A 14,538-nucleotide genomic window follows, 5' to 3' on the forward strand; every position below is an offset into this window, starting at 1 on the left:
AATCTCCAAATAACCTTCTGGTTGTGCAATGTATATTGTGTATTATATAATCAGTTTTATATGTTTAGTTGCATCATTGGTTTATCTGCTTATAAACCTAATTACATTTGTCCCTTAGCTGTACTTATTAAGGTTTTGTAGACATGATGCCCCAGTTATACAGGCCTTTGTACCAGTCACTGACCCCCCGACAACCACCTGCTGCTAGGGAAAATGTGTAATGCCCAACTAGTTTGCAAAACCAATGGACTTATCTACAAACTCTGGTTAGCTACTTTCCTAGCTGTAGTGAAACTATGAGGAGGGCAACACAAACAGGAAAGTTGTACCTCCACCCAGTAAGACAACAGTTTTCAGAAACCACTGCCAACCAGTCAGGAAACAAACATTTTCCTCTGGTAATTTGTGACTTTATCAAATCCAGTATCCAGCAGGAACTCTTTGGCAGTATGTGCATTACTTAAGATGATACACTTCAATAACCTGATCACTTAAGCTGCAGTGTCCTGAGTTCTCAGCCATAAGGCAGAAGATATAATTGTTTGATGATTTGTTTAAAAGTACTTGTTCTAATTTATGTTACAGTTTTCAGCTGTGTTTTCTTTCAACTTGCTTTCAATATGTTTCCCCTTTTTTGTGCTGTAACAGATTTTGTATCTAAAAAATATTTAGTGCTTTCTGTTTTAAGCCTCTACATTTCTGTTTTTTGGCTTTATCTGATTTTTGTTTGCATGGTTTATTCAAAGTACCAATTTATTACTGATACGTTGTTGCAACAAAAGGCTAATGACTAATCTTATTGCAGGAATTTGTTTTATGCAACATAAGAATGTGAACATATACAATACAGGTTTTGATTAACCATCTGTAAGTTCTTCTAGAAAAGCTGAAAAGTAGTACTTTATATGATAAGTGCACAATGCAGTTGTTGGCAAAGCTCTAACCCAGCAACATGTGTATGTAACATCTATGTGGTTGCTGGAGTCGATATAAAAGCCATTACAGGAACTCCAGGAAGAGAAATTCACAGAATCCAAGTATTTCACAAAGGTGATCCAAGACATTGAGGTAGAGGTACTAAAAGTTTAAAGTTCTTTGATAATGACAATTCCCCACAGAGCTCTTTACATCGAGCCCTCACACATTCTGTGTGTGTTTACAGCGGTGGGTTTTTTTTGGTGTCTATTTAAATTAATATATATTAATAGCTATTTTAAATGAATTGGTGCATATACAGTTAATTTACTTTACTTCAAAGTATAATTCTTGATATATAATTTCTTTGATTTGAAAGTTTGAGACAGAGAGGAGGTGGGCATTAAATGTAGAGTTTGCATGCTACTGTTTAGCCTGTTTATTTTTTCTTATTTTGGTAATAGATCATTAGATGTACTGTCCATTTAATATTTTTCCCCAGCAAAGTTAAAAGATATGTGTCTGTGCTACCATGACACTAACCTGATTGTGTCATGGTAGAAATTTCCGCGACACACAGCAATTTGTTAATTTAGGGTGGAGTCAGAAGATGTTGATTTTGCTTTTGTTTTCCAGAGGAATGTTTTTCATTTTTATAATCCTAAAAACGGCAGCTGTTGTCACTGATTGACACAGATTCACTGTTCAATTCAGCGTCGAAGCAATTTGTCACTGACTCAGAATAAAGAATTTTACTTTAAATAGAATTATGTGTGTGTATGTATGGAGTCAACTTCTCTGCAGTAATTATTCAATTCAATTTATTTAGACAGTGCCAAACAGTCGCCTCAAGGTGCTTTATATTGTAAGGTAGACCCTACAATAATACATACAGAGGAAAACTCAACAATCATATGACCCCCTATGTGCAACACTTTGGCGACAGTGGGAAGGAAAAACTCCCTTTTAACAGGAAGAAACCTCCGGCAGAACCAGGCTCAGGGAGGGGCGGGGCCATCTGCTGCAACCGGTTGGGGAGAGAAAGAAGACAGGATAGAAGACTTGTGCAGAGAGAGCGAACGTCAAGTGACAGCGCCACCCAAAGGAAAGGAATATAACTGGTAGGCAGGCTAGCAAAGATAATAACGTGGTCTAGGAATCCATAGAGTGGAGGTGATGGTGGGAGAAGAGATCAAAGGAAATCTCTGACAATGAAAGACCTTGATAGATGAATGAGTTGAACCCATTGATCGGTTGGCTCGACTCTGAACTGAAGCTCTGACAGTGACGCATGCATGAATTTTAAGACTTGTGGTGATGGCTTGACGACTCGTAAAAGCTTATATGAGCTTGTCTTGGAGTAGAGGATGGAGAGGGAATGCCTGGCTGGTTAATTTACTTTGGGTAAGGTAGCGATAACTACTGTGCCAGTTTCTGAAATGTACAGCGGTGACAGTAAGCAGAACTGAAAGACTGATTAGAAGACAACCGCTTGCCATAACAATAACCCCCAAAACCGGTAGAGAGGCAAGCAGAATTCCACCGAACATCAAAGAAGATGATAATGCTATGTTGGATGTTGTCAGAACCACAAGTCTGCTTGGATTGCTGTCTCGAATAACTGCATTTAGATTATGCTAGTGAGAGCACTTGAGAAGTGAAGGGACACCTTAAGGAATTAGGCCTATCTGCGAGTTCAAATGTCTTAAAAGGAGCAATAAAGGACAAAACCTGGCATCCAAACAATGACCAAAGAATCAGAAACAGACTTAATGAGGGGGGTCTAATGGTTTAACATCCTTCAGTGGGCCTTATTCTCACTGCCCACCACTATAGAGACCAACAGGTCTTTGCCATAGAGTACCAGAATTGACAGGTCCACCACTGGCACTGTGTTGATTCACCCTATCTATCTATCTATCTATCTATCTATCTATCTATCTATCTATCTATCAACCAGACATTCTGATGAACTCACATGTTGGTCCTCCTCAGACTTACCAGTTGACTATTTAAGCTGGAGGAAATTTCAGCTATGTATACATTCTTCCACAACCCTCAGACTGACAGGCAAAATAATTCAGTTTCTGGCTGCATTTATTGGTGTCACCAACACAGTCTGTCTGACCACTTAGACATTTGTCTCATCCTTGGGCTATTCTGAACTTTCCGATTCAACTCAATTCTGTTTTATTTATATAGCACCAACATTCACAACAGTTGCCTCAAGGTGCTTTATACTGACTAATTCAGGTATGTGGGGGCACAACACCACCACTCTGTGCCACCTTCATCACTGATTGACTTCTAGCCATCCAAAGATTTAGCCTCTCCTCCACCAAGTACAATCAAGCTGCCTGCTTGAATACTGAAATTTAAAAAAAATAAAAATAAACAAACATACAAACAAACAAAAAAAAAACTAGCCACAATTTGCCTCCTTCTTGACTTGTATATTACAACATATAAAACCATATTTGGAATCAAATCCACATTCTAGCTACTGGTGTAGGACAGGTAAGTATCACCTTTTTTATGATTCCTCAAGTTCTATTTAGGACTATTCTATTTACTTATTAACATATACATCAAACTGTTAATTTAAACCGCTGACGGCCGAAAAAGGTCAAAAGTCATGTTTATTCACAGGTACAGTTATTTTCCATTAGACATGTTAATTTTACAGGCTTTTTTGTAATTGTAACGATGTTTCATCTATTTACAAAAGTAACAGGAAAATTCTGTAGAATGACAGACGGTTTTTTACAGTGTACATCAGACCACAATATTATGGTTCATGTATTGTGCACTGCCATGCTTTGAAATCCACTTTTAGACCTTGCTGCGGCTTCTTTTATTTCTCTGTTAACCGATGACAATTGTGAGTGCTGCTTTAAGAGTATAGCAGGGTGTGTCCACACAGCTTTGTTACCCGCTCAGGCAACCCAGTATCACGTGGTCTCAGCCTCTCCCTGGTTCACTGCCAGGCTCCCTTTCACTACAGCTTCACTAAAGCTTGAGTGGTTAATACTCAAACTGCTAAACTATAGATTTATGCCTTTTGTGAGGTAAGTGAACTGCTAAGTGTTTTGTTTTTTACAGAATATAAAATATTTTGTAGGGCTTTAAATTATCACTGGAAATTTCTTCTTCTTTCCTGGCAGACTAAGCACGGTTTAGTTCATTCCTGCCTGAGGTGTTCAGTTTCTCTTCCTGCCTGTAGCCTTTTAAAAAAGCAGCAGTTGGCTGATATCACTGTTTTTACATCAACCTTGAACAAACCTACAATTTATTTAAGTTATGGAGCGCCTGAAGTTAGTCTTGCAGTACTTCCAGTCCAACTCCGAGTCCATCTCCAATGGAATTTGTATCATCCTCGCCCTGGTTAGTGTCAAGCTTTACACCAGCTTCGACTTTAACTGCCCGTGCCTCCCTCAGTACAACAAACTTTACTCTCTGGGAGTGATGATAGTCCCGCCTATTATACTGTTCTTCCTGGGAATCCTTGTCAACCGGCATACAGGTGTCATGATGGACGAGTGGATGAGACCCATTGGGAACAGGTCCAAAAATCCTGCTGTTGTCAAGTAAGTCAAGAATTTGCTGTCTAACAGAAGCACACGGACAGGCTGCTGTTGCTATTATATGTAACTGCACAGTAAATGAAATGAAAGTACTGATTAGTACTAATTAAGCTCAGTGAAATCCGTAGTGTGCTGCATCACCTCTTCTTTTGATAGGTCTAATAATAATAATAATGGATTGCATTTATATAGCACTTTTCGAGACCCTCAAAGCGCTTTAGAGTGCAGGCAGAGCAGTTTATCAACTAGACTAGTTTTACTATGGGATTTATTCCATAGTTCCATAATGTATTATTTATTTATTTCAGCATTAATGTGACTTTGTAGATGCAAGTCCCAAATCCAGATCCTTTTGTTTTACACACCAAAGAAATGGACACTGTTCACATCTTTTCCTATTTTGTTTTGCAGGTACTTGTTCTCAGCCATGATCCAGAGGGCCCTGCTGGCACCGATGGTGTGGATCCTGGTCACTTTGCTAGATGGAAAGATCTTTATCTGTGCTTTCAGTGTGAGTGTAGACCCTGCACTCTTCTCAGGTAAACACATATCCTTTCTGTTATATACCATCTTTTTAGTCTCACAACAGTTTTGGATGATATAAAGTTTGTTTCGACAGGTATGCCTAATAACACAGGTCTGGATGTTCTCAAGATCATGGCCAAAGTACCCTGTAAGGAGGACGTTATCTTCAGGAATAGTTCTTTCCGTAAAGCGGTTTCTCGTTATGTTCGCTGCCATTCACAGGTAAGTTCTCAGCCACATAAACAGTCCCTTCTCCCTGGGGCACACGGGAATTATTATTTTTTAATGAACATTTGCTATTATTTAAAACCGAACTCCTATTAGTCTGTGAAGGATTTTACAGAAAGATGGATTGATCTGACCGAGTGTCAACCAATAAAGCAATTAGAATCTCAACTTTTTACATAAGAAATGTATTATTTACTTCAAAAAATTACAAACCCAGGGTGTCTATTATCGCTGAAAAAGGAGGCCTTTAACAATAAGATACTGTAAAAGCTTGATTTATTGGATCAATGGCGAGAATATTAGACCTGTAACAAATAACAGACATCTGCAACACTCACATCACATTAGCTCTGACATGAGCCCTGTCAGCAGTGAGGCGTTACCCAACAGCAAGAAGGGCTTGGATATGAACCTGAATAACCCAGCTGGAGCGCTTCTATGTTGAGCACCTGCGTGGGTTCTTCCCGGTCACCAAAGACATGTTTGTTGAGTTAACTGGCAATTCTAAATTGGCCACAGGTGTGAAAGACTGCTTATTTCATTGTGCTGGCTGTGTGAGGGAACGGCAACCTGTCAGGGTGCGCAGGAACAGTTAACAAAAATGTATACAGGAAATTGTCATTTCAATTTATTTATACAGCGCCAAATCACAACTACAGGTGCCTCAAGGTGCTTTATATTGTAAGGTAGACCCTACAATAATACATACAGAGAAAAACTCAACAATCATATGACCCCCTATGAGCAGTTTGTCATATTTGGTGACAGTGGGAAGGAAAAACTCCCTTTTAACAGGAAGAAACCTCCAGCAGAACCAGGCTCAGGGAGGGGCGGGGCCATCTGCTGCAACCACTTGGGGTGAGAGAAGGAAGACAGGAAATAGCTTAGACAATGTTAAAAGCTTGTGAAAACATAGTGAATGCAATGAACTCATTATTTAGACATCCCATGTGAAAAATCTGCTAAATTAATGAAAAACAAAAATTCAAAAAATCTAATGAAAACAATAAACTTTGTTTTTAATGCTTTTTCAACAGCAGCATTAAGAATGAGAGCTGGAAAAGCTGCAGAGCTTATTCTGTGAAAACAAATAACAGTCCTTTCAGGAAACTTATTCTTTGACTTACCAACCATAGCTTAGTAACAGTCTTTAACAGGCACATTTTGTCCTCTGAATTTTGAAACTAAAAAACACCTTCACAACATTTTTGCTCAAAGCAAAGACTCATCAACCAATAAGCGACAAATTAGGGGAAGCCAACCGAGGGATTAATAAAGTTTTATCTAATCTGGTCTAAATTAAACATTAAAGCACCTGCACTGGCTCTCCATGGCCTTGTCACAGTCACTGCTCTGCTTACTGACAGTTTTCTTCGCTTTGCATGATTTGCTTTCTTATCCTGTCTAGGCGATTGGTTGGTCCATCCTCTTGTTCCTGATTGTACTGGGAGCACTGGGACGCCTCATCAAGCCCTGTTTTGACGACCACGCCACCTTCCTGCAGACACGCTACTGGAGCAACTATCTTGACGTGGAGCAGAAGCTCTTCGACGAGACCTGCGTCCTACATGCCCGAGACTTCGCCCGAAAGTGTGTGGTGCAGTTCTTTGAGGACATCAGGGAGGACTCTCTACGTCTTCCACACCCGGTCTTCATCAGCAAATGCAGAGAGGAGTGCGATGATGAAGAAGAACAGCTTCATGGGGTAACAAAACAGGAGCAAGTGGACCAGCTGCTAAACAAGTGGTATTACGGTAAACCTGAACTGGATGTGTCTAGGATTGCATACAGGCCCAGACCATGTGTTACCTGGGAGAACCATGAAGGGAAGACATTATACTCTGATGTGTAGTCCACATGTCCACTTAATTTGAGAGCCTTCTGCAACATCACGGACACCATCTTCAATTCAGCAGAGGATTCTGACAAAGGTTTCAAAACCGGAAGACTGGACCATAACATTTCAGTCAGTGATGGGTATATATATATATATATATATATATATATATATATATATATATATATGCAGAGACTATTTCTGCTAAAACATGGCCACTTCTTTCAGAATCTGATCTTTGTCATTTCATCCACTGACTTCTGCTCAGTGACCTTAATCCTAGATGCTGTGACAGGACCTGGAGACTTATCAACTAAAGTTCTGGCAATCAGACACTTGACAATTTTCAACAGATGCTCATATTAAACTGTTTCAAATAATGACAAAGAAGTGTGTAAACATGTGTGAGGGAAAAAGGCCTGAAAGAGCAGATAGTGTTATATTAGATCAGCTGTAAATGCTCTCTTGAGTTGTTTCTGCATGAAGGTTGTTTCACTGGCAGGTTACCAATGACACTCTGAGCATTGGAAATGGTCTAGCAGCAGTTAGTCAGTTAGGGACTTGACTTATAGTGGCAAAGTTTATAGTTAGGGCTGGGAATTGTCTAATATGAATTCTGTTCATACTAGGGAGCATTCAAAAGTTTGTTTGTTTCCCCATCAGCTTCGTTATAACCAATGACATTGTTTCCAAGGTTCTTGGTCTAATTTTCCTGTTATTATCTGGTCTACTGACTATTTGGTAAGATTCGTCTAACATGTTGGCTAACAAAGCAGCATTCAGTTCCATTCAATCCCCACAGCTGATTCATTTACACACCAACCTGTAAAAAATGGCTGTTTCAGAGGAAGAGTAAAAACAGGCAGTATGCAAAGGAGAAAGAACACATGAAGAATGCACCACTACTATAATGGAGTTCAGTAATAAAGCTAAAAACAGCTAAATTAAAATTTGTCTCTTTCAAGAGTCAACAAAGTGGAAGAATTATGGTGTGGTGTATTATTTTTACCTTTGACCACTGACTATTTAGTGTTTGTTAGTAATAACTAACAAAACCACAAAAATGTTTGTTTCCCAGTCAAGTCCAGGATCAAATGGACAAATCTGTTATAATAACTTGATGTTTTTGATTTGGAAAAGAGTGAGAAAATGGTTTGTCTTCATATGAAACATGTTGCAAGAGTCATTTGAATTTGTTGGGTGTTGGCTGACTAGCTTTGCATAGAAAACATGGAGCTCACCCACAGATTGATTAAAAGATGCAAATAGACACTTGGCAGCAAACAAGCACTAAAAAAGACCTCTTTTTCAAGTTTCCCCATCTAGTTGCATTAATACATTCTTTTAATGTGTATGGGTATGTATATGAGTTTTGTATTGCAAAACTAAAGGCAGTTACCACTAACGTTGCACAAGCTCCCATTAATGCCATTACTGGTCTTTGTTTTCCAGACACAAATAACACTCTGATCAAAAAGGTTTCCAGGAGCAGCTGGAAGCTTCATTCAATGAAAAAGCACAAGTAAAGAAGATCAGTGTGTCTACTCAACCCCATTCCTGGAAAACAAAGACATTTTACTATTTGACACTACAGTTTGTCTCTTTTGTGAAGTTTCACATTTCACAACTCAGAAACCAGTCTTACTTGTTATCATCTATCATCCACCTGGGCCTTACACAGAGTTTCTGTCTGATTTCTCAGACTTTATATCTAATTTAGTTCTGAGCTCAGATAAAATAATTATTGTGGGTGATTTTAACTTCCATGTAGATGCTAAAAATGACAGCCTCAACATGGCATTTAATCTGTTATTAGACTCAATTGGTTTCTCTTAAAATGTAAAAGAACCCACCCACCACTTTAATCACATTCTAGATCTTGTTTTAACATATGGCATAGAAACTGAACATTTAACAGTGTTTCCTGAAAACCCTCTGCTGTCTGATCATTTCTTGATAACATTTACATTTACAATAATTGATTGCACAGCAGTGGAGAGTAGACTTTATCACAATAAATTTTCACTTTTCTCCTCTCCTCCTCTCCCTTAGCTTCCCTGCTTAGCCTCTTTTGTTCTTGTCTAATCTCGTGTTTTTTGTATTTTCCCTGGAACACTCTCTCACAGTCTGTCTCTAAAACCTAAAAGATGAATTTTAGCAGAAGCTCACTCAGAATAACACCTCTGAGCGCAAATTGGATCACATCTTGGAGAAGCTCACTGTCGTGAGTTCTCAGAATCGGCTCTTTGAGCACAAGAATGACAACATCACAGAGCATAAGTTTGATAACATCATGGAGAAGCTCGCGGCTCTCCAACGGGAGATTGAGAGACCAGTGTTGGACTGTTAGAACAGCTTTGAAATTCATATGAGTTGTTCGCACTAAAGTAAAAAGCACCATCACTTCATGCGGAGACCCCTTCGGCGCCAGCTGTGATCTCAAGGCTGGAGCCGAACAAAAGCTCCCTGATAACGACTGTGTTTAGTCTGTTCTTCCCATTCTATGCAAGGCCACCTGGGTTGGCTGGAAGACTGTTTACTTAGCCTGGCGGGGTGAAGGACACTGTCTCAGCTGAACTCTGGACACACACACACACTGATATGCGCACACTCATCCCCCCTCCCTTTCCATACGCCTTCGATGCTTGTCCCCTCCCGGGGACCGGATGCGCTGTCTACACCGGCTCTCTATTACCCTTTACCCGCCCCTGTTGCTTGTTTTGTGTTTCTATGGTGTATTGTTAGTCATGTGCTTTTTGTATGCGCTGAGGTGTGTGTTTTTTTTTCTGTTCTCAGACTGATCTCCCTGTTGGAGCTCAGTCTGGGGGGAGTTCTTTTTTCTCCTCGTCTTTCCTCATGTTGTGCATTTTCCATTGTTATACCTCTCTGACCTGTCTTCCCCATGTGATGTTTGTATAATGTATGTATGGTCGGAGGGTAAGATGGCGGCTGGCAGCCTTAACCCAATTTCCCTTGGGGTGAATAAAGTATCATCAATCAATCAATCAATCAATCAATAGATGTCTTTCTGAAAGCGCTGTAACTAAGTTTTTTTTTTTTTTTTTTTTTTTGTAAAAAACTAAGTTTAAGAATATAATCCACCCACTGTTATCATCTTCAATAACCTGTACCAACATAGAGCAGAGCAACTATCTGAATACTACTCCAACAGAGGTCGATTATCTTGATAATAATTTTACCTCCTCACTCAAAATTTCTTGTTGCAATGCAAATATGATATATAACAATACCATAGAAGGGTCAAATTGGCTATACATTAGCCATAAGTCTGACACAGAACCCCAACCTTTCACTCCCAAATCTGACTGGTCTCCTCCCATGGGTCAGCTTCCACCTGAGGTATCCACCTTGGTGAAAGCTGATTATGAATACTTTCAAGATCATTTTCATATTGATCGCATCAAACCCAATTTGACGGGAGAAGAAACCAAAGCTCTAAAAGAACTAAGGGAAAATAATCAAATTATTATAAAACCGGCAGATAAAGGGAGTGCTGTAGTCATCCTGGACAGAGATCAGTATTTACAGGAGGGCTACAAACAACTAAATGATACAACATACTATTCAAAATTAAAGAAACCCATCTATTTGGAAACATTGCCTATTGTGGAGAAAATAATTAATAATCTATATCAAAAGAAATTCATTAATATGAAACAAAAAAACTATTTATTAGGCTCCTCTGAGCCAAGAGGAAGGTTGTTTTATGAGAGATGAGATAGCCTTTATTTGTCAGTTGCAGGTCTTTTGCCCACAACAGAGATGACAGACCTTGCCGACCGTACATACAATACAAACATCACATTGGGGAGACAGGTCAGGCTAGGTAGCGAGGAAAAAAACATTGAAATGTGTAACACAGAAGGATAATACAGGAATGCACAGATATCAACACACCATAGCACAATAAACACAGACAGCAACATGGGAAAGAGTTCCAGTGTGAACATCTGATCTGGGACCGCTGCAATCTTTGACTGCGCCTCCAACTGACCCGATGTCCACGTCAGAGGGGAGGTAAGCATTGGAGGTGGCGTTGGATAGGGAGGGTGATGCGTCAGTGAGTGCTTATCAGTATCAGTGTATGTGTGTGTGTGTCCATAGTTCAGCTGAGACAGTGTCCTTCGCCCTGCCAGGCTAAGTAAACAGTCTTCCAGCCAACCCAGGTGGCCTTGTAGTGAATGGGAGGAACAGACTAAACACAGTCGTTATCAGGGTGTTGTTGTTCGGCTCCAGCCTTGAGCCCACAGTTGGCGCCGAAGGGGTCTCCGCATTATGATGGTAATTTTTCTTTTGCAAACAACTCATGAGAATTTCAAGCTGTTTTTAACACTCCGACACTGGTCTCTCAATCTCCCGTTAATAGCTGCGAGCTTCTCCGTGATGTTATTAGCCGTCGGTTCTGTGGTCTTGTCACTCTTTTTGCTCACATAGCAGATTCTGAGACCTCACGACCGCAGCCAACTGATCCGAGATGTAGCTTCCACCCAGAGATGTTGTTCTGAGTTGATTCTTTCCTGATGTAATCCAACATACATACACTCAAAAGTGTTATTCTGAGCATTCACTGCAGTCGTAAGCGCCTCCAAGCTCTTAACCATGCTGCCTTCAGTGAGCCCTTTCTGAGAAGTCGCACCTGTCGTTCCAATCCCAGCGGGCAGCCTTGTGGGGGTTTGAACAGCCGGTTTCCGCTCTCTTAATTCTCCGATAAGCCAGGGCCAAGCCAGCTCCGATCAGCAAGAACCCTGTTATCATGGTTCCGAATAGGTAGATATCTTCAGCGTCCTCGATCGACAGTCCCACCAGGCACACGATCCTATGCCACCCGTCCATCGTGTATCCGGCAGGGAAAGTCCCTCCAGGGCACTCGGGTTCTCCTGAGCCCAGACTTCTCGTTAAAGGGTGTCAATAGCATTCAGAGACCAGTTGATCAAATCCATATTTCTCTTTTAGGTTTTAGATACAGACTGTGAGAGGGTGTTCCAGGGAAAGTAATACAAAAAAGACACGAGACTAGACAAGGACATAAGAACTAGCAGGGAAGATAAGGGAGAGGAGAAAAAGTGCGTCCGCCTCCTCCGAGAGCCAAAGAAAGTGAATTTTGTTGAAAGTGAAAGTGGATTTTGTTGCCCAAAATCCGCAAAGACCCGGCAAAGTGGTCTGTACCATTCCAGGTGCCCCCCGGGCGTCCCATCGTGTCTGACTGTGAAAGTGAAACTTACCACACAGCAGAATACTTGGACTTTTTCCTAAATCCCTTGTCCACAAAGCATGATAGCTACATTAAAGATACATATGACTTTGTGGAGAAGGTGAAACGGACAGAAGTACCCGCTGAATCATTTCTCTTCTCTATTGACATTGACAGCCTTTACACAAATATTGATATTAAGGAGGGAATTAACTCTATCAGGAATATTTTCCATAAGTATCCGGACAAGAAAAGGCCAGAAAAAGAATTATTGCAATTATTAGAAATTAATCTTACCAGAAATGACTTTGAATTCAACGGAGACTTCTTTTGGAAGATAAAAGGGACGGCCATGGGCAAGAAATTTGCCCCTGCATATGCCAACATATTCATGGCTGAATGGGAAACTGCAGCCCTTGCAAAATGTGTTAAAAAACCATTGTATTATTACAGATTTCTTGATGATATCTGGGGAGTGTGGCACCATTCAGAACAGGATTTTGAAATGTTTCTAAGCACTCTGAATAACCATAATAATTCAATAAAACTCAAATCCACAATTAGCAAAACCACAATAGATTTTTTGGACACAACCACCTTTAAAGGCCCAGATTTCCCACAGACCCACAAATTGGACATTAAAGTATTTTTCAAACTCACGGACACACATGCTCTGTTGTTTAAAACAAGCTTTCACCCAAAACATACGTTTGTTTAATTATGTCCCAGTTACTAAGATTTCATAGGATTTGCACCCAGCAGACTGACTTCAGAGCAGCGACCAAAATTATATTTTTAGCTCTCGCCACTAGAGGGTACTGTCGCTCTTTCCTTAGGAAATGCCTTAAATCATTCCTACAGACCAAACCCATTGATGTAGCTCCTATTCTGCCAGTGGTTGTGACATATGCCCCATCAACATGCAAATTGATCAGAGTGATTAAGAACCATTTTCAAGACCTTGTCCAGAAAACCCAAATGCTGGGGGATTATAAGGTGATTGCTGCCTTTAGAAGAAACAGAAACCTGAGGGATTTCCTCACTAAGGCAAAAGTTTCACCTCTCTCTGAGTCCAAACTCAGAGACCAGGGGCAATTTTTTAAGCACCAAAAATGGTTGCGCAGCTTCTCAAATGGAAATGTGTTCCTCTCACGGTGTAATGGTACTCCACGCTCCAAGAACTGTGTTTATTTGATTACCTGCAGCAAATGTGGTATCCAATATGTTGGTGAGACAGGCAACAAACTCCTGACCAGATTCACCCAGCACAGATACAACGTGTTAAGAAAAAAGAACACACACACATATCTGGTACAACACTTTTTGTCACATGGCTGGGAATCTGTCAGGGCCACAGTGACACAGGCAAATCCCAGATGGACAGCTCAGCAGAGGAGGAAGGCAGAGAGAGTCTGGATTGCCAAATTAGACACTGTACACCCTAAGGGTTTAAATTTAAACGTTTTTGAAGGACAAAAAGTCCATATAATGTCCATAGTTGTCTCTTATTACTGTTTTATTGTTGCTGTGGTTCTTGTTACCATGACTCTGCCTGTCTGTATATATTGATGTAGCATCCTGACCCTGAGGTTTGTCCTAAACCCAACCACCTTTAACCCTATGCTGGGATGACCCTAGACTTAACCTCCCTCTCTCTCTCCCTCCCTCTCCCCCTCCCTCCCCCATCCGGAAGCCTCAGACTCAGGATGTCAAAATAATCTCTTTTTCAGGGTATCAAGTGAGGGACATGGTTCCTTGAGCTGGGAGCAAGGATGGCCTGTGCATTGGTGCCCGATTGCCTTCCAAATGTAGGTGCAGACAAAGTCTTTAACTCCCCTTCAGTACAGTGGCAGTGGATGTGGGTTGGAGATGCAATGAGCTTGAACCTGCAGGCGACCATCTTCACTGACCACACCATCTGTGACGGAGGACTCATCTCTCCTGTTGTCCTGCAAGCAAACAATCATATTTTTTGGAACATGAACTTAATTGCTTTCTTAAAACATTTTTTCTGCATTTGGTATAAAACAGACTCAAATTTAGACAATCTCAGGCTCCCTCCCCACCGGAGAGGTGACATTCAATGTCCCAATTGTCAGTCTGGATAGCCGTGACCACCACTCAACACACAATAATGTCATGAAAGCATCATTTTAAAAAGGGCTATGCAAACATGGCCAATAACTTTCATTCTAATGATGTGCAAAATGATTTGGGCACAAAACAAATTTTGCTGT

General features: G+C 40.6%; 1 protein-coding gene across 1 annotated transcript; it reads left to right on the forward strand.

The window, feature by feature from the left end:
- Window positions 1-4,215: 4,215 nt before the first annotated feature.
- Window positions 4,216-7,104, forward strand: calhm3 (calcium homeostasis modulator 3). Its single transcript, XM_006807062.2, has 4 exons — window positions 4,216-4,502; window positions 4,911-5,038; window positions 5,119-5,246; window positions 6,661-7,104. The coding sequence occupies exons 1-4, from the start codon at window positions 4,216-4,218 to the stop codon at window positions 7,102-7,104; spliced, it is 987 nt and encodes a 328-aa protein (XP_006807125.2).
- Window positions 7,105-14,538: the final 7,434 nt, after the last annotated feature.

The sequence above is a fragment of the Neolamprologus brichardi genome, unplaced genomic scaffold, assembly GCF_056152115.1.
Source record: "Neolamprologus brichardi isolate AB-2024 unplaced genomic scaffold, ASM5615211v1 NODE_ptg000032l+_length_1147064_cov_1, whole genome shotgun sequence".
Taxonomy (NCBI): domain Eukaryota; kingdom Metazoa; phylum Chordata; class Actinopteri; order Cichliformes; family Cichlidae; genus Neolamprologus; species Neolamprologus brichardi.